At 21.5% G+C, this 24,451-nt stretch overlaps 11 protein-coding genes across 11 annotated transcripts; 8 read left to right on the forward strand and 3 right to left on the reverse strand. All coding sequences in view use genetic code 6, as the record gives it.

Moving 5' to 3' along the window:
• Window positions 1-767: 767 nt before the first annotated feature.
• TTHERM_000895611 (DnaK protein) lies at window positions 768-2,466 on the forward strand (the record flags this gene model as incomplete). Its single annotated transcript, XM_012796690.1, has 6 exons — window positions 768-1,159; window positions 1,222-1,398; window positions 1,454-1,590; window positions 1,679-1,756; window positions 1,804-1,924; window positions 1,980-2,466. The coding sequence occupies 6 exons, from the start codon at window positions 768-770 to the stop codon at window positions 2,464-2,466; spliced, it is 1,392 nt and encodes a 463-aa protein (XP_012652144.1).
• Window positions 2,467-3,240: 774 nt separating this feature from the next.
• TTHERM_00895620 (molecular chaperone DnaK) lies at window positions 3,241-5,045 on the forward strand (the record flags this gene model as incomplete). The annotated part of the gene is made up of 3 exons (XM_001031212.2): window positions 3,241-3,302; window positions 3,375-3,600; window positions 3,669-5,045. The coding sequence occupies 3 exons, from the start codon at window positions 3,241-3,243 to the stop codon at window positions 5,043-5,045; spliced, it is 1,665 nt and encodes a 554-aa protein (XP_001031212.2).
• An 816-nt stretch (window positions 5,046-5,861) lies between these two features.
• TTHERM_00895630 (phospholipid hydroperoxide glutathione peroxidase) lies at window positions 5,862-6,392 on the forward strand (the record flags this gene model as incomplete). Its single annotated transcript, XM_001031213.1, has 1 exon — window positions 5,862-6,392. One exon carries the CDS (start codon window positions 5,862-5,864, stop codon window positions 6,390-6,392), a length of 531 nt encoding a protein of 176 aa, XP_001031213.1.
• A 1,345-nt stretch (window positions 6,393-7,737) lies between these two features.
• TTHERM_00895640 (phospholipid hydroperoxide glutathione peroxidase) lies at window positions 7,738-8,268 on the forward strand (the record flags this gene model as incomplete). The annotated part of the gene is made up of 1 exon (XM_001031214.1): window positions 7,738-8,268. The coding sequence occupies one exon, from the start codon at window positions 7,738-7,740 to the stop codon at window positions 8,266-8,268; it is 531 nt and encodes a 176-aa protein (XP_001031214.1).
• A 1,126-nt stretch (window positions 8,269-9,394) lies between these two features.
• TTHERM_00895650 (phospholipid hydroperoxide glutathione peroxidase) lies at window positions 9,395-9,925 on the forward strand (the record flags this gene model as incomplete). The annotated part of the gene is made up of 1 exon (XM_001031215.1): window positions 9,395-9,925. The coding sequence occupies one exon, from the start codon at window positions 9,395-9,397 to the stop codon at window positions 9,923-9,925; it is 531 nt and encodes a 176-aa protein (XP_001031215.1).
• Window positions 9,926-11,387: 1,462 nt separating this feature from the next.
• On the forward strand, window positions 11,388-11,957 carry TTHERM_00895660 (phospholipid hydroperoxide glutathione peroxidase; the record flags this gene model as incomplete). Its single annotated transcript, XM_001031216.4, has 1 exon — window positions 11,388-11,957. The coding sequence occupies exon 1, from the start codon at window positions 11,427-11,429 to the stop codon at window positions 11,955-11,957; it is 531 nt and encodes a 176-aa protein (XP_001031216.3). The 5' UTR covers window positions 11,388-11,426.
• Window positions 11,958-12,940: 983 nt separating this feature from the next.
• On the forward strand, window positions 12,941-13,857 carry TTHERM_00895670 (hypothetical protein; the record flags this gene model as incomplete). The annotated part of the gene is made up of 4 exons (XM_001031217.2): window positions 12,941-13,101; window positions 13,196-13,322; window positions 13,386-13,536; window positions 13,604-13,857. The coding sequence occupies 4 exons, from the start codon at window positions 12,941-12,943 to the stop codon at window positions 13,855-13,857; spliced, it is 693 nt and encodes a 230-aa protein (XP_001031217.2).
• Window positions 13,858-15,702: 1,845 nt separating this feature from the next.
• Window positions 15,703-17,975, forward strand: TTHERM_00895680 (hypothetical protein; the record flags this gene model as incomplete). Its single annotated transcript, XM_001031218.2, has 5 exons — window positions 15,703-15,850; window positions 15,954-16,593; window positions 16,777-16,874; window positions 16,933-17,007; window positions 17,077-17,975. 5 exons carry the CDS (start codon window positions 15,703-15,705, stop codon window positions 17,973-17,975), a joined length of 1,860 nt encoding a protein of 619 aa, XP_001031218.2.
• Window positions 17,976-18,337: 362 nt separating this feature from the next.
• On the reverse strand, window positions 18,338-19,423 carry TTHERM_00895690 (hypothetical protein; the record flags this gene model as incomplete). The annotated part of the gene is made up of 1 exon (XM_001031219.3): window positions 18,338-19,423. The coding sequence occupies one exon, from the start codon at window positions 19,421-19,423 to the stop codon at window positions 18,338-18,340; it is 1,086 nt and encodes a 361-aa protein (XP_001031219.1).
• Window positions 19,424-20,654: 1,231 nt separating this feature from the next.
• Window positions 20,655-21,863, reverse strand: TTHERM_00895700 (hypothetical protein; the record flags this gene model as incomplete). The annotated part of the gene is made up of 1 exon (XM_001031220.2): window positions 20,655-21,863. Exon 1 carries the CDS (start codon window positions 21,807-21,809, stop codon window positions 20,655-20,657), a length of 1,155 nt encoding a protein of 384 aa, XP_001031220.1. The 5' UTR covers window positions 21,810-21,863.
• A 731-nt stretch (window positions 21,864-22,594) lies between these two features.
• TTHERM_00895710 (transmembrane protein, putative) lies at window positions 22,595-24,211 on the reverse strand. Its single transcript, XM_001031221.2, has one exon. The coding sequence runs from the start codon at window positions 24,092-24,094 to the stop codon at window positions 22,844-22,846; it is 1,251 nt and encodes a 416-aa protein (XP_001031221.2). The 5' UTR covers window positions 24,095-24,211; the 3' UTR covers window positions 22,595-22,843.
• Window positions 24,212-24,451: the final 240 nt, after the last annotated feature.

The raw sequence follows: 24,451 nt of genomic DNA on the forward strand, positions 1-24,451 counted from the left end.
AATTATCTTTTATATTTGATTTTTCTTTTAAGATTTTTAATTATTTATTCCTATTTTCCTTATTAATTAATATACTCTCAACTTAAGCATTCATTCACTCATCATCTTTCACTTTTAATTCCATTACGATCATAAATAAATACATAAAAAAATAAACACATACACTTCTTATCAGTCAACTATATATTTTTTTTTCTTCTTTATTTATTTATTTCCCCTTTTTTTCTGACTTCTCCTTGCTTGCTTATTAAATAACTAAATTAGATACAACATTTATTTTTAATGCCCTAATTATTTATAGAGTCATGCATTTTAAATGGGCTTTTTCATATTAAATTCATTTACTTCCTAGTGATATTACGTAAGTATGTAAATACATATCATTTTTTATATATTATCACACAATTTAAATAATAAAAAATTCATATTAATAAATAAATAATTTTAAATTTAAAAATATTTAAAAATTAAATAAAAAAAATAATTTTTAGTGTTAATTAAAACATTAAAATATTATTAAAATAATTCACTTTTAAATTTAATCTTTTTTTAAACTTTACGTTTTTAAATAGCTTAGTTTAACAATTTTAAGTTTTTAAAAATATCTAATAGTAATTAATTAATCAATTATCATAAAATTCTGTGATATCAAAATTAGAATTTACTAATAGATAGATAGATATTTTTACAATCTAAAAAAATACAAACATTAATAACTATAGATTGAAAATCAATATATACTATTCATTAATATAAGGTTTGTTATAATGAGCTCAGATACGAGTGAGTTTTAGGTTATAGAAGAAAAAAATAGTGATGAAAGCTAGTTTGAAAATATATAGCACGAATCAAAAGAGATTAATAATAGCGGTAGCAATAACAACAATAATAATAATACTTATAGCAATATTATTATGAATAGTAGCAGTGAAGAATAAAATGATAAGGAGATAATTGATAATATCAAACAAGAAAATAATGAAAAGGAGAATTAAGATACAATATAAGAAAATATTCAGTAAGGATATAAGATTGTAAATAATTTTAATTCCAGTGAAAGTGATTCAAATGACACTTCTCAAGATGATGACGCTAAAGTTACATTTACAGAAAAAATAAAATTAGAAATAGCATCCAATTTAAAAGCAAAAATTATAGAGTAACTAATTCTATAAGCACATCTCCACATCATCTAATTAATATCCAACTTTAATTATATAGTTTTATCAGGAAAGTACAGCAAAATCCTAAAATTTAAGATGACATGCCTGAATATATTTAAGATCATATTTATGAGTTTGAGCACGTATTTTAAGAAATATTCTAGGAACCTCAAGCAGTGCATAAATTAAATGGTGAAGCTATTGAGGTTATAGTAATTAAACCTTTGCATGATATGTAAATATCAAACCATATTTTTATATTAAATTAAATATATTCTAAATATATCAAGTTTAATGAAGAAGTATCCTGTTAAGTAAGATAAAAGACTTGAGTTTTATTTTAGAGTATATGAATTTATTACACTTACAATGTTCGAGATAGATTCTGCGGTTTTAAAGCATCCTAATTACACTAAGGCAACAAAATGTAAATACTAAGATTTGATAATTAAATTTTTGTAAATTATAACAGTCTTTTCTTATACTTTAACAGTAAATCTATTCTTAAAATACAGGTTTATAAAAAATTGATCAAGTAAAAACACCAAAAGAAAAACTTAATTTGATTGCCTCTGCTAGTGTTTTGCTAAGCAGTAAATATTTTAATTTTTATCAGAAATAGTATAATATTTTTATATAGAAGCATTACAAACGATATATCCAAAAATGCCAGTAGGAGCAGATTAGCTACTTCCTATGATGATATTCACAATAATATAAGCAAAACCCGAAAAACCTTACGCCAATCTAATGTTTACATAGTAATATTCAAAATATATTAACAATAAAAAAACCAAATTATCTAATAATTATTAGAGAATATCGCTGCAAATGGAGGATTAAAGGAATAGACCAGTATTATCTTGCTACTTATGAAAGTGCTTTAGAATTTATTGATTGTATCGATGCATAAAAACTCAAAATAAATGAAACTATTTTTGATTAATTGTATAGTAAAAACTATGAAAAATACAAAGATTTAGGCTATCTTCACGAATTTGAATAAAAAAAAATTAATCCTTTTCTGACAAGCACATAATCTCTAAGTATGTTATAGAAAGTAGAAAAATAAATGTAAGATCTTAACTAAAAAATGAATATAGACGAATAGCTTAATTTAAAATTTGTAAATTAAAATCTATCAACAGTAAAATTAAATTAATTACCAGAAGTTTATGCAGAATATTAAATGATGGTTGATGGCTATAAAGATATGATTTAAAGGTCTTAAAAAATATTATAGTCACTAGATGATTTTTGCCATAATGAAAATAATAAGAAATCAATTTTTAACATCTTTTGAAAAAAAATAAATTTTTGAAAATAAAAACTAACTAATTCACAATTTATATAAAAGTATAATTTAAAAATTAATAATTCATTCATTCATTCCTTCATTCATTTATTATTCGTTATTTGTTTTATTTATAAATTTGTTTATTACTTCTTCTTTTTGGTACCAAACGAAAATGCATAGATTTATTTTCTTTAATTAAATGATTTGATAATTAATTTATTTCAAAAAAAACAATTATATTTTATCAATAGTCAGTAAAAATTACCATATGTCAATGAAAGTGATATATACATTCTATTTTATTTCATCTTATCAATTAAAATTTAAATCATATTTATATTTTAAGGTGAATTTTAGCCTAAGCATAGAAGTCTAAATTAGTAATATTTTTTTAATCTATTTTTTTTTGATTTATAAAATTTTAATATCATCATTTTTCCTATCTAAAAGCACATTCATTAAAAATTTAAAATAAATTGGTTTTATTAATTATTTAAAAAGATCAAATTTCTGTTTTTATTTTTACTTTAAATACTACTAATAAGTAAATATTTACTAATATATTTTAAAAATCAAAGAAGAAAAAGAATTCAAAAGATGATATGTACATGAAAGAATACTTGTTTTTAAAATTTTTATAAGCATGCAATTAATTTCTTTTTTACTCAGAAATTTCTAGAAAATTAGATATGAAATGATATTTAATTAATTTATAATTTTTTGTTTAATTAATTGAGATTACAAAACAATATTTTCAAAAAAACTAGTTGATAATTAAAAATGATGCTACATAAACTAATCAAAAAGGTTTCATTAACTTAAAGCAATATGGTGAAATACTTGTAAAATTAGCAAAATTTAATATTTAAAAAAAAATTTCTTGTAACTTTTTTATTTAAAATTAAAATAATAAGTTGTAATATTTAAGTTAAAGACATAAATCAATAAAGAGAAGTAGATTAAAAACTTGAAAAGTATTATTTAGGTATTCATTTAGGAAATACAAATCTTTACTCTGCAAAAAAAAGATATGATACTCCATTTAAAATACCTAACTCTGAAAATTAGAATGGAATTCTAAGTTATGTTTCTTTTCTCAATGATGGAAATTCTTTAGATGGCTAGTCAATTAAAGATTTAGTAAAATTTAAAATTATCTTTATAGTTCAAACTAATTAATTCCTTCTAAATAAAATTAAATTTTTTAGATATAGATGAAAATAAATTCAACTTTTTATGGAGCAAAACGATTTATTGGAATGAAATTTGATGATCCTATAATACTACAAAATTCTGAGAAATTACCTAAAAATATAGTTAGAAATTAGAACGGAGATGTTTGCTTTTAATTTGATAATTAAATACTCACTCCAGAGTAAGTTTGCTAAAAATTTATATCTTAGCTTAAGTAAATAGCTGATTCTAATTGTGAATCTAAGCTAATTACTGTTCCAGACTACTACAATGACAAGTAAAGGGAAATCTTTTTAGAATTAGTTTAAGATTTAAATATTCGAGGTTTAAGAAATTAATCTACCAGTGTTTTATATGCAAATGATCATTTAAACTAATAAAATAATAGGTTAATTGCTATATATCATTTAGGGGGATATACATTTAATATTTCTATAATACATTTTGAAGATGGTTTTTATGATATAAAAGAAACTTAAAGTGATATTTTTAGTGGAGGAGAAGAAATTAATAATTTACTTTCTGAATATATTGCAAAATAAATTCTTTCTTAAACAGGAATTGATATCACTAGGTGTGAAAGTGCAATTCAAAATTTAAGAGATGTTACTGAAAAGGCAAAATGTGAACTCTCTTAAAATGATATCGCCAATATAAATTTAGAATATTTCTTACCTAATAGCATTGAACGTAGGTGCTTTAGCTGCTCAATCACAAGACTTTAGTTTGAAGAAATTTGCCAAGAATTTTTGGAAAATACAATTAGGCTTTGTGAAAAATGTCTCAAAGATTCAGGTTTCTCTAAGGATAATATTGATAAAGTTATTTTAACAGGAGGTTCAACGAGAATACCTCTTGTTTAGAAACTTGTATCTGAATATTTTGGAAAATAAATTTATTAAAATAATCTTTAATTTGATGGAGATAAAGCTATGGGTAATGCTATATTAAGCGAAACGTTCAGTTAATTATTTAAAAATAAAAACTTCTTTATTCCGTTTAATTTAGGTATAGAAATAGCTGGTGGATGCGTTTATTGGATGGTTGAGAGATCTATGAAACTTCCCATAAAGGTTTCTTAAGTTTTTTCAACTAATATTGATAACTAGACAAGTGTTTCTATAAAAATTATATTAGGAGTTAATCCTTAGGCAAATTAAAATAAGCTGCTTTATAAAATTAATTTAACTGATATTAAACCTCTTCCTAAAGGTGTTCCTGAAATAAAAATAACTTTGACAATTAAAGATAAAGACATTCTTGTTGTAAATGTTAAAGATATGAACAGCCTGAAAGAATAAGAAGCTATAATTGAATCATATTCAAATGTAAATTAGGAAGAATTGGAAAAAATAAATGAACATTATTTCAATTAGATAGATAGGTTTTGAAGGTTAGTTAGTTAGTTAACTTAAATTATAACACTTCGAGGTTTTAAGTTCTTATGGATAGTTAAATGCTATAATTTATTTAATAAATGGATTTGCGATAAACTAGATTTATTTCTAATTAATTAATTTAATAAATATTTTTGTTTTAATTTTTATTATGAAAGAATTGTTTTATGATTTTTTTTAAATAAAAATTTTTTTTAATTTTATTGGTTAAGACTTAATATATTTACATATAAAGTAAATTCATTTTTATCCCATATCCAATTAGTGGCACTACAAGCACCATCAAAAAATCTTATAATTCTGATTCATTTTTTTTCTTAAAATAAAAATTAGAAACTTTAATTTTCTAATCATACATATATAGTATAAATTATATAATGATTCAAATGCTAAAAGTAAACTTAAATTTATTCTTAAAAAAAAATTAAAATTACATTTTGTGATAGTTAAATTAATTTTCTGTTAAAATTATATTCAAAAAACTGTGTCATTTTACTTAAGATAAAATCTAGAAATTTAAAAACCTTGTTATATCATTTTTAACAAATTTTATACAAAAAGTTAATCAATAAATTCTTTTACTTTCTATTTTATTATTTCAAATTAATTTTCTTTTAAATTCTATTAACTTCATTACATATATGTTAATTTCTCATATTGATAAACGCACTAAAGAATTTTTAACAGTATTTAGAAAATTTAGAAAATATCCAGAATTACTTGATCAAGTATTTAAAAACCAAAAAGTAATTTCATAAACAATAAATAATTTTTAAATAAAAAACAACAAAAAGAATTAAATATTAAAAAATGATCAACGGTTCTGAATAAATCCAAAGCAATGCATCTAGCTTATATGAGCTTTCCGCAATAGATATCAATGGCTAAAACGTTTCTTTGAAGAGCTTCAACAATAAAAAGGCTATTATTGTTGTAAATGTAGCTTGCAAATGTGGTCTTACTTCTGATCACTATACTTAGCTTGTTGGCTTGTACAAATAGTATAAATCCTAAGGATTAGAAGTCTTGGCTTTTCCTTGTAACTAATTTGGTGAATAAGAACCTTGGGCTGAATCTGAAATTCTTTCATACACTCAAAAGACCTTTAATGTTGACTTCCCACTTTTCTCAAAGATTGATGTGAATGGTGAAAACACTCATCCTATTTACAAATATTTAAGAAGAAACTCAGAACTATTTTAGAACAACTCTGCAACTAAGATCCCATGGAATTTTGCAAAATTCTTAATTGATGGAAAGACAGGTAAGGTCATTTCTTACTTCAGTCCTAAGGTGAATCCAAACGAAATGGAGCAACAAATTAAATAACTTTTATAATGACTACAAATAAATAATTAATTTGTATTTGAGTATATATGTAAATTTATGATTTAAAATAAATTTTTTAAATTTAAATATTTTTTTTTTTACTATTTTATTTATTTAAAATTAAAATAAATTATTGATTATTTTTATTTAATTAATGATTATTAAAAATATATTATATTACTAATATTAATCTAGTTTTATAAACTTAATGCATGTATTTTAAAAATAACTCTATATTTGAATATCATACATTATAAAAGTTAAAAAATGAATAATATTTTCATGTTATAATTAATTTCTTCAATCAAATTTTTAATTTAAAAAAGATAATTTAATAGAATTAAAATAGTAAATATTGTTATTTTATACAAAAAAAATAATTTTAGTTCTTAAATTTCAAATATAGCTGTTCCTGCATTTGAAATATCACGAGCCATGATATCATGATATAAAGGATATTGTCAATGTGAACACAAAAACATAGTTCACCATTATTTCAATTTTACACATTTTATCTTTAAATATAAAATTTATTTTCAACTAAATCTATTTTTCATACAGTGCCAAAATATCTATTATAACTATAATTAAATTTTTATTAAATTTGTTCTTGAATAATTAAATCAATAAAAGATAGTGCTCATGATTTATAAAATTACCAGTAAGTTATAAGAATACTATAAATATTTATTAAATTTGTTCTTTCATTATTTACAAAATTACCAATAAGCTATAAGAATATTAAAAAATTGTTAAATAAAAATAAAGTTTTGTTTGTAGTGCTCAAGAATTATCCTAAGATATTATAAATTTTCTTGAAACATTATTTTTTTATGAAAAAAAGTAAATATTTTAATATCATAATTCAAATATCTTTAAATTTATTTCCTTTCATATTTTTAATAAATAAAATTTAAATTCATTTAATTTAGTCAAAGAAAATATAGAATTTAAAATTAAAATGTTAATATATCTATGAAATGATGATATTAAACACTAAAGAAAACTTAAATATGTTATACTTTATTACATTAGATAAAATCTCGAAAGTTGAAAAATTTTTGACATCACTTTGATCAAATTTTACACAAAAAGTTAATCAATAAAAAAATATTACTTTCTAGCTTATTATTTCAAATTAATTTTCTTTTAAATTCTATTCATTTAATTCCACGTCAAATTCTTATAAATATAAACGTACCAAACAGCTATTAATAAGCATTTTGCAAATTTAGATAATATCCAGAATTCTTTTTTATTAATTTAAAAAGCTAATTTTGTTATCTTAAAAAGTAAAACAATTAATAACAAACAAATAAAAAACAAACAAACAAACAAACTTAAAAAAATAAAAAAAATGATCAACGGTTCTGAATAAATTTAAAGCAACACATCTAGCTTATATGAGCTTTCCGCTATAGATATCAATGGCTAAAATGTTTCTCTGAAGAATTTCAATAATAAAAAGGCTATTATTGTTGTAAATGTAGCTTGTAAATGTGGTCTTACTTCTGATCACTATACCTAACTTGTTGGCCTTTACAAATAGTACAAATCTCAAGGATTAGAAATCTTGGCTTTTCCCTGTAACTAATTTGGTCAATAAGAGCCTTGGGCTGAATCTGAAATTCTTTCATACACTCAAAAGACCTTTAATGTTGACTTCCCACTTTTCTCAAAGATTGATGTGAATGGTGAAAATACTCATCCTGTTTACAAATATTTAAGAAGAAACTCAGAGCTATTTTAAAATAACTCTGCAACTAAGATTCCATGGAATTTTGCAAAATTCTTAATTGATGGAAAGACAGGTAAAGTGATTTCTTACTTCAATCCTAAGGTGAATCCAAATGAAATGGAATAATAAATAAAATAACTTTTATAATGAAAAAAAATAAATAGTTTGTATTTAAGTGTATGAATATGTAAATTTATGTATGTAATTTACTAACAAATTTAAATACATTTTCTTTAAGTTTAATTTATTTTATAGTAATATTAAGATTTAAAACATTAGATCAAATATTTTTTTAAGTGAATACCTATAATTAAAGATTTATTATATTTACTAATAATATTGTATTCGTCTTAAGAAATTATTATAAAGCCATTTTTTGTAATTTTTGCTCAAAATTTTTGATGAAAACTATTTTTAATTTAGTTAATCATAATACAAAGTGGTTTTTTACTTTAGTTTTAAGTTAATTAAAATGAAACGAAGTAAAGAATTAAATAAATTTTATAATGATAAAATATTATGTAATTATTTTAAATTTAATATATTATTGTTAAAATTCTTTTAAATATTTGAAAATATAAACTACATATTACAATCTTTAAATTTTTGCTCTAAATTATTAAAATATGATAAAATTTAAATTGAAATATGCTATTCTCCAAAAAATGTTTGTGTGTTAAAATAATAATTTCATAATATTATTTATATTAATAATCATTTCTATTTATGATAAAAAATATTTTGTAGAATTTTTATTAAAATTCTGATTCATTTTTTTTCTTGAAATAAAAATTAGAAACTTTAATTTTCTAATCATACATATATAGTATAAATTATATAATGATTCAAATACTAAAAGTAAACTTAAATTTATTCTTAAAAAAATTTTAATTACTATTTGTGATAGTTAAATTAATTTTCTGTTAAAATTACATTCAAAAAACTGAGTCATTTAATTTAAGATAAAATCTAGAAGTTTAAAAACCTTGTTACATCATTTTTAACAAATTTTATACAAAAAATTAATCAATAAATTTTTTTACTTTCTATTTTATTATTTCAAATTAATTTTCTTTTAAATTCTATTAACTTCATTACATTTTTATTAATTTCTCATATTGATAAACGCACTAAAGAATTTTTAACAGTATTTTGAAAGTTTAGAAAATGTCCAGAATTACTTGATCAAGTATTCAAAAAGCCAAAAAGTAATTTCATGAACAATAAATAAATTTTAAATAAAAAACAACAAAAAGAATAAAATATTAAAAAATAAATGATCAACGGTTCTGAATAAATTTAAAGCAACGCATCTAGCTTGTACGAGCTTTCCGCAATAGATATCAATGGCTAAAATGTTTCTTTGAAGAGCTTCAACAATAAAAAGGTTATTATTGTTGTAAATGTAGCTTGCAAATGTGGTCTTACTTCTGATCACTATACTTAGCTTGTTGGCTTGTACAAATAGTATAAATCCTAAGGATTAGAAGTCTTGGCTTTTCCTTGTAACTAATTTGGTGAATAAGAACCTTGGGCTGAATCTGAAATTCTTTCATACACTCAAAAGACCTTTAATGTTGACTTCCCACTTTTCTCCAAAATTGATGTAAATGGTGAAAATACTCATCCTGTTTACAAATATTTAAGAAGAAACTCAGAACTATTTTAGAACAACTATGCAACTAAGATCCCATGGAATTTTGCAAAATTCTTGATTGATGGAAAGACTGGCAAAGTGATTTCTTACTTCAGTCCTAAGGTGAATCCAAACGAAATGGAGCAACAAATTAAATAACTTTTATAATGACTACAAATAAATAATTAATTTGTATATGAGTATATTTGTGAATTTATGGTTTAAATTTCCTAATAAATTTTTTAAATATTAATATATTTTCTTTCACTATTTTATTTATTTAAAATTAAAATAAATTATTGATTATTTTTATTTAATGAATAATTATTTAAAAATTATTATATTACTAATATTAATCTAGTTTTATAAACCTAATATATGTAGGTTTAAAATAACTCTATTTTAGAATCTTATACATTCAAAATTTTAAATTTAATAGAATTAAAATAGAAAATATGATTATTTTATTCAAAAAAAATAATTTTAGTTCTTAATTTTCAAATATTTAGATTAAATCAAAGAAATATTTATTTAATTATTTATAATCTCAGATAATAAATTATCGAGTAGGAAAGGAAATATATATTTATTAGAACAATAAATACTATGAAAAAAAAATAAAAGAAATAAATAAATAAAGGTTTGGAAACAGTTTCAAAATTAATTTTTTTTGTTTTGTTTTGTAATATTTTTAAAAAATTTAAGATGAAAATATTAATTAATTAATTACAACAAATATTTTTATAATTTTCTAATTTAATTTGTGTCAATATTATATTTATATTTTATAAATAATATTTTAATCGAATGTAAAATAAATAACTTTTATTTATCAAATTTTTTGAACCTTCGAATTTCATTACATAATGTTTTGAAATTTTGATGGCTATGAGCTGCTAAAGTTTAATACAATAAAAAGTGAAAATTTGGTTGCTCTCTCCTACAAATTTTATTGAATCTACCAAGAGAAAGATTTTTCAAATCTTTGAAGAAAAAATGAATAAAAATATTATTTTTCTCTTTTAATTACAATATTTATTTTAAAAATCACTATTATTATCATTGAAATTAATTAATTTTTGAAGGTTAATTTATTATCTGAGTTACCACTCATGCTTACATAAAGAAAATTAACAGATTAAGATTAAATAAAAACATACTAAACATAATTACAAATGAAACAAAAATAATTTACATTAAAGAAGATTTTTGAAGACTTTAGTGGCTTCTTAAATTTGTAGTAAAAATTAAAGTAATTTCATTATATTTTTGATAATTTTTTTTCACTTTTTGTTTAATTGGTACTGAAAAAGGATATATATCTTTATTTCATAAGAAAAAATCTGGAAATTAAATAATTTGATTACATCATTTTGAACTAATTTTTAGTGTAAATTAACCAATAAATCTTTTTTAATTTCAAATTTATAGTTTCTAATTTATTTTCTTATCAATTATATCAATTTATTTTTTATCAATTAAATCAATTTATTTGCCCACCTATTTCGTATTACAATCCACGCACCAAAAGATTACTACAATTTTTTGTCAAATTTAGAAATTATCTAGAATTTTTTTTATTTATTCAAAAACCCAACTTTTACTATCAAAAATAATAAATAAATAACAAGAAAATAAAACTACATACATAAAAATAAAAATAAAAAAAAAAATGATCAACGGTACTGAATAAATTTAAAGCAATACATCTAGCTTATACGAGCTTTCTGCTATAGACATCAATGGTTAAAACGTCTCATTGAAGAACTTTAACAATAAAAAGGCTATTATTGTTGTAAATGTAGCTTGTAAATGTGGTCTTACTTCTGGTCACTATACTTAGCTTGTTGAATTGTATAAATAGTATAAATCTTAAGGATTAGAAGTCTTAGCTTTCCCCTGTAATTAATTTGGTGAATAAGAACCTTGGGCTGAATCTGAAATTCTTTCATACACTCAAAAGACCTTTAATGTTGACTTCCCACTTTTCTCAAAGATCGATGTGAATGGTGAAAACACTCATCCTGTTTACAAATATTTAAGAAGAAACTCAGAACTATTTTAGAACAATTCTGCAACTAAGATCCCATGGAATTTTGCAAAATTCTTGATTGATGGAAAGACTGGCAAAGTTATTTCTTACTTCAGTCCTAAGGTTAATCCAAACGAAATGGAGCAATAAATTAAATAACTTTTATAATGATAACAAAAAATAATTTGTATTTCATTTTGTTTGTTAGTATTTGACATAAATTTAAAAAAAAATAAAATTATTTACTCTTATCTTTACTTTAAGTAAAATTTTTAATTTTAATTTATAAAAAAATTATTTATGCTGAGATAAACGAGAGAAGGGATTCATTTATGACGATTTAAGATATTATTATTAGAAGATAAATATAATAAATCTAAAAAATTATCTTAAAATTAAATAAACAAATAATATTATTAATTAATAGAATTAAAATAAATTTTTTTAATTGCTAAATTTATCATTTAAAAATTTTAGGTCAATAGAATTTAATATAAAAATATGAAAGAGAAAAAAATTTATGATGATAATAACAAAACTACTTGCAAAAAAATTGGTTCACAAATAAATATTACTGAATGAACATATTATTTATACTTTATAATTTTTGAAATAGAACATTTATTCTTAATTTTCTTATAAAAAATTATTAATTAAAAAAATTTTTCCTTCAGATTGGATAACTTGTCGATAAGAAATATATGCATCATTCAACAAGCTAACATTTTTTTTGAGCATAATTTTTTTATTTAAAATATGAGAATTATCATTATTGATTTTACTTTATTATAATTGAAATAATAGAATCTATAGATTTTGGTAAAGATTTCAGTAATAATTAATATTAAATTCATTTTTATATCTTCGTTTATTATGAACATTTAAAAATTAAAATCTAAGTTTATTAATAATGAATTAGAAATTTCAGAATGATTAAATAATTAAATCATTTTTTTATTTATTTCAAATATATTTTAAATGTTTGTTAATCATTGATTTATCCTGTTGAAATTATTACTAAAGTAGCAAACTCATAAATTATTTTGTATCTAAGGCAATTAATTTGTAATTTATTTTTAATACATAATTAGATCCAATTAAGAATATATCATAGATTTTTTATAAATATATTTAAGTAATTATTTTTTAAACAAATGGATAAAGATAAACAAGAGGGAAAATTATATGAATGGAAAAAAGAAATTATTTTAGCTTAGCTGCTTTCCATAGAAACATCAATAGAAAAGCTGGAAAAATTGAATAAGGAAGGAAAAAAAATTTTTGATGATATTATTATTTCATTCTATGATATCCAGTAATATTCAAAATAATGCTTCTAATATTTTGAGTGCGCATCATGCGAACATTCTTTTAAACTATTTTTTAAATTGATAGTTTTTATAAATTAGATGTTTGAACGAAGAAAAGGATGATATGTTAGGATTGTTTAATTCTTTAGACCTAAAGCTTTGTGTAAAAATAGTAATTTAAAATCAAAAAAGACTTAATTAAGTAGAGTAAATACATCAAAAGATGGTAAAACATTATTTCAGAGCTGAACAATTTCAACTCAAATATTATTTACTGTTTTATAAAAAGAAAAAATTTATGGGCATGATTGAGGAGAATTTTGTAAACTTGTAGAAAGTTTTAGATGATTGCTTTGGAGGAGATACTTTAAATAAAAAGTAGCAAGTTTTAGATTATCTTCTACTTCAGTATCCTAATATTTTGAGCATATAAATTATTTGTAATTTTTTTATAAATAAATAAATGTCTTTAATTTTGTATAATTTCTACTTTAATATTATTAAAAGTAAATTTACTCCTTGTCTTGGTTCCTCAGTTAAGAGAGGATATACAAACAAAGTAATAACTCTTAGAAGAAATAAATGAGTTTTTGTAGGATAATACAACTGATTAAGGTCTTTTGCAAATAGATCATGAATCAATAAAGACATTTAAATACTATATTTATATATGGACATTTAGACCATCAGTGGATGAAACAAATGAAAAAGCACTAAATAAAGCTTTGACTGCATATTATCAGGATTTTGAGCCAAAATGAAGACTAAATCAACTTAAATAATATATTTTATATTGTTTTATTAGAATTAAAATATTATCATTTTACTTAATATTTTTACTATCGCTTAAAATTGATTGATTGATTGCATGTTTTAAATTTTAAAGTTTAGATTAAATTATTTTTTATAATTTCTCAATAAAATACTTAAAAATAACTTACTTTTCTTGCTATTCTTTTAATTTTTAAAACTTAAAATATAATTTAATTTTATAATTTGAACTATTTTGGAGAAAAAAATATCATATCAACTTAGAAATTCTTAAATAATAAAAATATGATGCTAGAAATAAAATAATATCATAGTTACTTCAACGTAGAATAAATTTTAATTTAAGATTTAAATGATCTTTTTATTTTAAAAATAAAAGTTCATCTTATCAAATAAATATAGCTGCTCTCATATGCAACTCAACTTCAAGTATAGATTTGACATTTATTTATGGCCTATAAATTACTTTTCATTTTAGGAATAACAATATCAAAGATAAAGGAGTTATGAGTTTAGGCTTGGCTTTACAGAAATGTGAGAACCTAATTACTTTAATAGCAGATTTAAGGTATAAATTTTATTTACTTTAATCCTATAAATATTTTATTAAATTTTTATAAATTAATACAAAGACTAAATTGTATTACTAATGTAGGAATATCAGGTTTAACCAGTGAATTAAAAAAATGTGAGAATATCTAATATCTATGTATAAATCTTAAGTAATTAATTCAAAATTACTATTTTTTTAGTTAAATCAGTAAAATATTTTAAATTAATAAATAGGTAAAACTCCATCTATGAGAATTAAATAAAAAAATCTACTAAAATTATGAAAAAAATGAAGAGATTAGTAATACTTAAAGTGCTTTGAATGAAATAAATATCAAACTTTTTTAACTTTAAAATTAAACTTTTCCAAAAATGTTTAAATTTGAAAAAAATAAATTTATTTTTATGATTTAAAATTACTTTTTTAATTGTTAAATAATTTAATAAATTAAAAACTTTAGTAAATAAATTATTTATTTATATCAATATTCATTGCATTTTTTTTTTAAATTATAAACAAAATAAAATAAATAGTTTTATTAATCATTTCTTATCCTTAATTTATTGATTGATCACAATAAAGATCTTTCAAAATAAATTTTAAACACAAAGGATAAATTTAAATATTTTTAACTAAAAAATTAATTTTAATAAATTTCAATTTATGATTTTTAAAAAAAGCTTTCCTTTTTGAAGTAAAATTTTTGAAATTCTAATAATATTAATTTAAAAATATTTTTAGAATCGTATGAAATCATTTATTTATGTTTTAAATTAAAAGTAAAAAATAATTTAAGCTCGTATGAATAATAGAATAGATATTAGTTTATTTAAAAATATCAAATCAAATCAATTTAAATTAAAAAAAAGTTTTTATCAGAAACCAACCTGACGAGGTGATCAGTTGTTATTATATTCGAAATCGAAAAAAAAAAAGAGCTAGCTAAAAGAATACAATATGAGTCAAATTATGAATGATATTAAACAAAAAATATAATATATTTAAAAAGGTGGAATCACAATAATTTTTGGATAATAAGTATCTATCTCAAAGGAAAGAAGTAATAAAGGTATTCATTTCTATATCTTTTATATATTAGTTATTAATTATTTCGCTAAAAATATACTCCAGATTTGATAATAGAACACATAAATTTTTTTTTTATAGGTATTGTTTTAATATAAGTTTAAAAAAAAAATTAATATTGTGAAAGGATAACAAACAACAAAGCAAGAATTCAGAAGTATTAAAAGAGAATAATTATTTATATTTGAAGTATAAAATGAACCGTTAACTTCTAACTGAAAATCCAAATACGACATTTTATGACGCAAACTAAAGTGTAGCAGGAATAGAAATGCATGAAATCAATAACACAACCAACACTACATACAGAGCTGGTTATGTCAACTTAGAAGATATTGATGACAGTATTCAATAAATTATTAATATGATATAAGCTATTTAATACACTTAATACTTTAATATTCATTCAATTATTTGTATTAATCATTTATTTTTATGATAAAAAAGATGTTTTTTATGCAGATAACAATGCTTAAAAGAAATATCAAAACCTACAATCAGAAGATCCTTTATCTCATATTGATTAATAAAAGATATAAAACGCATAGATAAATAACCAATAACAAGATTAAATAGCTCTTAAAAATGGACAAGTAGGTTTAGCACAAAATTAATTAGCTAATTAATAGCAAATTTAGTATCCATAATAGGTTAATAATCAACAAAGCGCTTATCCTAATATGTCAAACAAAAATGTGGTTTCAAGCAATAACTTTTAGCCTTAGACACATTAGTTTCATCTTCCCCAAAACTAATAATTTGTTGCTTAATAATACCAAAGTGTCCCTTCAGTTTACAGCAGCTAATTAAATAACATGTATAATCAACCACCAATTTAATAATAGTAGTAAGCTTCTTATTTCGGTATGGGTTAAATGACAAACACTGAATATTAGTAATAATTGCATCTTTAGTAAAAAATATATGAAGATATATAGCGTTAGAGAATGTCTTAAAATTAAAGTTAAATTAATAGACAATCAAACGTCCCTTCTTAGTTGCCTTTATAGATGCCATAAAATCCAAGTTAGCCCTAAATTCCTATGCAAAGAAGTCAGCCTTAGATTGCACAATAAGAAATGATTGCGTAAATTGATAGATTAAACTAATATTTTGGGTAATTATGAATCAATCAATCAAATACCTATTAAAAAGAAACAAACATTCTGATTATACTTTTTAAGATATTTAGCAATTATTTCAAAATAATATCATTAATTTTCTTTTATTAAATTAATTAATATTACAATTAATATTTTTAAAAATAAAGCAAAGTAGATGTTAAGTGTATTCACTGCTTTGTAATGTAAAGAATCCCTATGACTTCTAAAAAATTCTAATGCTTTAATTGCTAGAAGGTTTAAGATTGTAAGCACCATCAAAAATATAAAAATAAAATTTACATTTTCAATCTATTAAAAAAAAGCAAACCCAACCATTCCAATTTACTCTATGTTTTCTTGTGGAAAATGCTAAGCTAGAGTCCTTTATGAGCCTGGTGGTATGATATTTATTGTTATGAATATATTTTTACTCTTTGAATAATTTATTATTTATTTATTTAATAAAGTAAGTGATTTGATTTGCTGCACAAGATGTCAAACTATTAACAAAGTTAGCATGGATGCAAATTTACTTAAAAAATAAATGAATAATTAGTTAGATAAAATATTATAAAACCCCATTATGAAGGAATAATAAAAAAATTAAAACTAATAGCCAAAGGATGAACTATCAGAGGATGAAATAAAGTAAATAGAAAAGCAATTTTCCGAAATCAGCATCAAAAAAGATGATCAAAATTAAAGAAGTGAGTCTTTTGATGTAAGTTAGGTTTAAGATGAGTAGTTTATTTAACTCTAGAAAAAGCAATTGGAATAAATAGAATTAATGAAAAAGTAATAATAGCTCTTATAGTAGTAAATTGAATAGAAGCAACAAGCTATTAAGTAATAGTCTGTCCTGTAATCTTAGAAACCAGCCTCACCTTAAGTTTAACCTATAATTATAACCTCTCCTGAATAATCCAAGTATCCTATTCTAGCCTAAGATGATAAATAATAAAATCCTCAATCTATAAATAACTAAAAAGATTTATTAGATCTACCATAATAACCATAGTAAGAATAATAATCGGAGATAATCTAACCTTAATAGAGCTTAAATTAGCAAACTTAAAATCAAGATATGGTTTAATAAAATTCTAGTCACAGCAACTAAATCTAATCTAACCAGGAACAGAATAACAGTATATTTGTAGACCAAAACGTATAAAAAAATAATGATCAACACCAAATCAACGACAACAATAATTATAGTAATTAATAACTATAGTAATAGTAGTAATACCACTAATAGCAATAACAACAACAATAACATTAATAATAAGTAGAAGAATAACAAGTTTAAAGAAACGATAGAGGCTTCTCCATTTTCGAAGACCATCAAATAAATAACTGCTTGCTATGATTTTTGATTGCCTGATTGACCATAAATTGATAACTGTAATAAAAGGAACAAATAAAAATAAATAATAAATGATTAATAAAATTAACAAGCTTTGTATTAAATTTTTCTTATTTTTTATTAGTAAACAATTAATTTAATAAATTAATTTTTTGACATTTATAATTTTTTTATTATTTCTTTTTTTAAAATAATATTTTTTTAAATTAAAGTTTTAAAAATAAATAATAAAACTTCAATATAAAATTATTTTTTAGCTAAATCATCCAAGTCAGCAAGTAATTAAATTTAATTTAATTTATGTAAAAACTATAAAAATGAAATTACAATTTAAAAAATAATTAATATATTTATTTATTTGTTAATCAGAAAATGATTTGTAAGAAAGCTAAAAGAGTAAAGCTATAAATTAAAACTCTGCTATTAGCTGACTGCTAGACTTCAGATACGAAAGTACAAACTCCTACCTATCTGTATAAGCAGCCAAAAGGAGTTGTTTAACATGAATCTTCAGATTAACTAAAACTACAAATTTCTTCCTTTGGTTTACATACTGCAGGAACTATTTCTTAGACCAAACAGAAATTATAATTGACTCCTGTAGTACAAGATTATCTTGATTATGATGAACAAGTTGTTGACTTAGGGTTAATTTTACAGTTAGATGGTTAATCAACTTTACAGTATTCTAAATCACAATTTGAAGTACAATATGCTTGGTTAGTGTTGCAAGTACCAGAAAGCCAAGTACAAAAATTAGCAGATTATCCAGTAGAACAAGAATTTTGATCTTTTGATAGACTACAACCTTAATCTTAAGTAGTTACACCAACGCATGAAGTAGATATCTCGCATTCTGGATGACTAGCACAATCCTAAGGATTAAATGAACTACAATCAACATCAGAAATTAAAGATCCTCTCATTTATTTTTGAGTTTTATTTACACATTTTTGCACAGATTAGCAGTAAGGGCCAGCACACTAATCCCCAATTAAATTTGCACATTGATTAGATGCTTAATTGTATATGCAAGTATTACTAACTTACCAAGTACATTATGTTGTTCCACAAGATTCAGCTGTGGTAAATGAAGGACACTTTTCGGGTTAAGCTGAGCATTTTTAAGGAGTAAAAGTACAATAATCAGCATTACAACCTTAATCAGAAGCATTTGCTGGGCAGGATAAAGGATTAGAAATACATTAAGCAGGTTACTAATTTACCCAAGTACATAGGGAATTAGCAACACATTCTTATTAGAATTTTGTTGCATAACAAGCAGAGTAGCAAAAATTGTATTCTGGTTTTTTGACCCATTAACAGCTTTTATATTATTGGCATACTTCATATTCATTAATGTCTGTACAGTTGTTAAATATGTATTAGCAATTACAAGAGCAAGCTAAAACTAAAAGCAAAATTGATAATTCGAATGAAATTTTCCTCATTTTTCTGAAAGATATTTGCTAGCTATTTTTTTACTAAAGAAGATTAGTTTTTTGTAATTTGTTATTTTGTATAATGATTGATTGTGTTATTTTTGAGTTTGTCTCAATAAATCTATTTTGTTGATTTAATAAAAAATATTGAATTTTTGAAATAATCTTAAATTATAATTGAAAATCAATTAATGAATGAGCTTCTATAAAAATAAATTTACTAATTATCTCTTTCTAATCAGATTTTTTTTAAGCACCTTATTATAGTCATTCGATTAAAGATATTTCCTTTAAACATTTTCGTTTACATATTTTACCATTATAATTGCAAATAATGTATAAAAGAAATTACTTTCTTCGTCATTAATATCTATTTGATGTTATCATTTATAACTTACTTTTTAATATTATTTACCATCACATTAAAGTGCTCAGCTTACTCATAAATAATAACACAAAGCTTAAATTTTGTGGAATTAAATAAGAAGATAAATAGATATATATTCTTTTAAGCAATTTCAAATAAATAAATAAAATTATTTTCATTATTTTAAATGGAAACTATTTTTATTATTTATTTTTTTTCCCTAAATATCTTAATAAAAATCTTGGTCTTTCTTTGGTTATTCTTTTTTGTAAGTTGTTGAAAATTTTAAATTAAATTAAAATAATTTTTATTTTTAATTAAATATCAATCAAATTAGTTTAACAATATTAAAATAAATATTTACAATTTAAAAAAATATAATTTATGCTCATAAAATTGATTCAATTTCAAAAATAAAATTTACATTAATTATTAGTGTGAACACTACATTTATAGGTTTTAAATAATATAATTTTTTATTTTACTTATTTAAAAAAATAAGTTTATAAAATATTTATGAAAATTATAATTTTTTATTTCAGATTATTATTTTTTAAATAAATTTTTTAATAAAAATAATTTACTTAATTTCAATTTGTAAAACAAGCAAGAAAGATTTTAGAATTTGAATAAAAGGTTTAGAAAGAAATTTCGATTTCAATTATTTAATTTATTGAATAATTTGGTTCAATAAACTAATTTGTATCTTTTCAAAACAATACAAACCAATCAATCAATCAAACAATCAAATAAACTAACAAAAATAAGAAATTATTTTCAGACTACTCAAATATAAAGAAAATATTAATTACATATTATTTATTTGATATTTTAGAGTCACAGATTTTTTATTTTCTGATTTTATTTTTGAAATCATAAGAAGATTGTTAAGATTATGCTTAAAATAATGGCTGAGCTCAAATACTGAGAGCTATTGATAGGAATTGAAACTTACTAGCATGAATAAACATTTGACCAATTACAAAAATCTTACTAGTAGCACAAATTTTAAGTATATAATGTGCAGTCTACAGTACTTTTACAGTGGTCAGTCTGATAATCACAATATCCTAAAGATAGGCAAGATGTAAAAGAAGTTTGCTGCAAACATTGATTATCTTTTTAATTGTTTTCACAAGATTGAGGAATCAAAGGTGTATATTAACATAAATCACTTTTTTGTTCACAAGTATCAACGTCGCAATAATCCTTGTTATCAGCACATGAGCTGCAAAATAGATCTGTTTAATCGCATTAACCCACTTTTTATGAGCAGACATCATTTAATGTTTAGCATTTACCTGAAGTAGATATGCATACATTTTCATTAGCTATACTGCAGTGAGGATCACTACCATCAGTTGGTATTACTGCATAACATTTATCAGAACTAGGAGGTACGCATTTAGCTGCAGTACCAGTATCCCATACGCAACCTGCATTTTAACATGTTTGTTAATTTTTATTTTATTGCATGCAAGCTTAAGCTACCTTAGGAGTAAGGGCGCAATCTTTAATAACATATTTACAATATACAGATCCCTAGCCTGCCAATTTGCAGTCAGTTTTTTAAAGATTTTCACACTTATTTGTTGTATAGCAAGCAGCATTATCCCATAAACATTGAGGCTTACTTGCACAAGTTTTACTGTCATAGTTTTAACTGCAATTAAATGTATTTCCTTTAGGAGTGCAAGTTGGTTATTTTACTGGGTTATAAATACATGAATTAGGATAATTACAAGCTGATTTATCTTGATTTAACTGACAAGCATCTGCGAGAATGTTGCAGTTATTAGGATAGGAAACCCATTCGCAATTAGAAGTTTTTTCTATTTTGTTGCAATCATTTTGATTATTTAAAAGACTGCAATTTACTTAATTTTGGCATAATTAGTTATTCGATTATACCCACTTGCAGCTATTATTATGCTAACAACTTGCCTAAGTTAAAAAGAGAGAACAATCTGCAGCTTCACTTGCTAAAATTAACCCTAAACTTTAAATTACTAAAAGGGCAATTATCATTTCTTTTATATTTTGGCTAATAATTAATCCTTTAATTTAATATTAGAAGAAATTTAATTTATAAATTAGCTAATTATTATTGTAAACAAATATTAAAAAGTAAAGCTTTTTATATCTATCAATAGATAGATAAATAGATATGAAATGAGTAGCTGCTGTAAAAGAATTAATTAATTAATCAAATTTATTTAAGAAACTTTAAATTCTAAATTAATTTAGTTCCACCTTTAGTAAATCGAAAAAAAGTTTATATTTATTATCTGTGTTTTCCTGTTCTATTTTATATCAAAAATATTTAATTCAAAGAAAATAATTCTTAATATTAGGCCCTATTTTAAAATATTAAATTAGTCATTGAATATTTTATAATAAATTGAATTCAAATTCATAAAATTAAGAGATTAATTAAATTTAAAAATGATTAATTATAAATGAATTGAAATAAATAATATATATAAATTGAAATATCCATAAAAAGGGGAATAGCAAGTAACTCATTTAATTAAAAGATAGATAATTTAATCAATTTATTCCCACAAATTTAATAGATCTGATCGATTGATATTTATTGATTAAAATAAGTTTCCCATATAGATTAAAAAATGTTCAAGACAAAACAAAGAATTTTAATTCAATAAATTAATTTTAGTGGCTTGTTATAGTAAGAGATAGAAATTAATTAATTTTATTTTTAAAAATATTTAAAAAAATTGAATGAAATAAATTATTATTAATTAATTTCATTTAATTAAATGTTAAATTTTAAATAGAAGAAATAAAATAAATTAAAATGAAATTATTTTTGATTTATTTTGGTTTTTGAATACTTTTTTTTTAGTTTAGATGTAAACTTAACAAATAATTAGTAGATTAGTACTGAAAAGTAATTAGTATAGAGTATGAAAATATTTATAAAATATTGATTAAATGGATGATTAATCATATTTAGAAATATATTTAGTTAATTGTATTTATTTATTTAGTTTGTTTGTTTGTTTGTTTGTTTAAAGTTTAAAATTAAATTATTTTTTTTCTCACATAACAAGCTCAGTTGAAGGAATTTATAATATGACAGCTAAGAATCTTTTCATACAAAGTACAAGAGATGTGTTTTAAGCTAGTATAAACATCTGTATAAACATGTTTATAACGTTTACAATGAATATTACTAAAAATCCTGTAACTATCCCGAAACCATGTTCACCTCCTAGCAAACTCATTGAAAGTGAAGTATTCCCAAATTAGATAAAAAAATTAATCATAGACATAAATTAGGCAACTTTAATAAAAGTTAGGCTACACTTTTTCATGCTGAGATAAACCATAAAAGTCTAAACTGACATATAAATTATACTAAAAATTTAAATAAGAATATTCAGCAAGTGAAAGTAACCTGAAGAGGTTTGTCCAATGAAATAAACAAATGATAACACAAAAAGCCAGATAGGTACTCCTATGCATATAATTTTAGCATATTTATTTAAAGTTTTGTGAAAGTAATTGCAACAATAAACTGGTTTACTATTTGCTAATATGTTTCTATCTAATGATTAATTTGTAAGCTGGAGTTTGTCTACAATTTCTTTCTCTACAAAATCTTTACTAAAAAGATTTGATTTTCCTTTTACGTCTATTGCTGAATAGTCAAGTATCAAATGTCTATGTATTTTTTATAGTAGCACTGAAAGTCCATAAGTAGTTACACTACCTTCTTAGTAGTATTTTTTTTTATTTAGAATAGGAGCAGTGCAGTACGCTATTTCTGGTTTATCATCAAAATCATTGGCTGGATTACTAAGTGAAATTGGTTATGAATTATTAACTATCTATAATTGGAATTACTGTTAATTTATTTAATTATTATTAAATTATTAAATTTCTTCATTCAATTTCTCATTTTCTTATTTTAGTAGCATTATTTGTGCTTCATTCTTTTTTATTTCCATATCTAAGACAGAGTTAGAAAGTTGTTCATATTATTATTGATCATATTAAGGAATTTATTAGCTTTATTACTAATACACAGCATCTTAATTCTAAAATACAATGTTATTACCTTAGATAATGTTGTTTTCCATATTTTATTACTAATAAAAATCATATTATTAATTATTATAGTTTGGTAGGTATTAATAATTTATTTAAGAAGGTATATGCTATTATGGCATTTAATTAATCATTTAATATGGTATTTATTAAGGTATGTATGGCGCTGATGCTGGCTGTTAATAGTATTAATTACCTGAACTATATTATATGTGTTGATTTTAGTTTAAACTTAACATTTTTATTAAAAATAATGAATTATCTAACTAATAAGTTATTTATTATATAGAGATCCTATGAAAAAGTTAATTTAATTACTTAATCTATTTAATTTTTTGATTTATATCCTCATTACTCCAATTTTAATCAATTAATGTAGTGAGTATATTTTAATTTCATTAAATTTTTATTGCTTAGTCTTAATATTAGGTATTGCCTTATCAGATACAACATTTAAAATAATTACTTTATCATTATTTTTTAAAAATATTTAAATTTAACTTATTAACCAGAAATTAACAATATTACGCAAGCATAAAGTCTCGTTTTTAAAATTTAAATAAATCAAAAACAAATTTCAACAGCAAAAATAATAG

This window comes from Tetrahymena thermophila, assembly GCF_000189635.1.
Source record: "Tetrahymena thermophila SB210 genomic scaffold scf_8254707, whole genome shotgun sequence".
Taxonomy (NCBI): Eukaryota; Ciliophora; class Oligohymenophorea; order Hymenostomatida; family Tetrahymenidae; genus Tetrahymena; species Tetrahymena thermophila.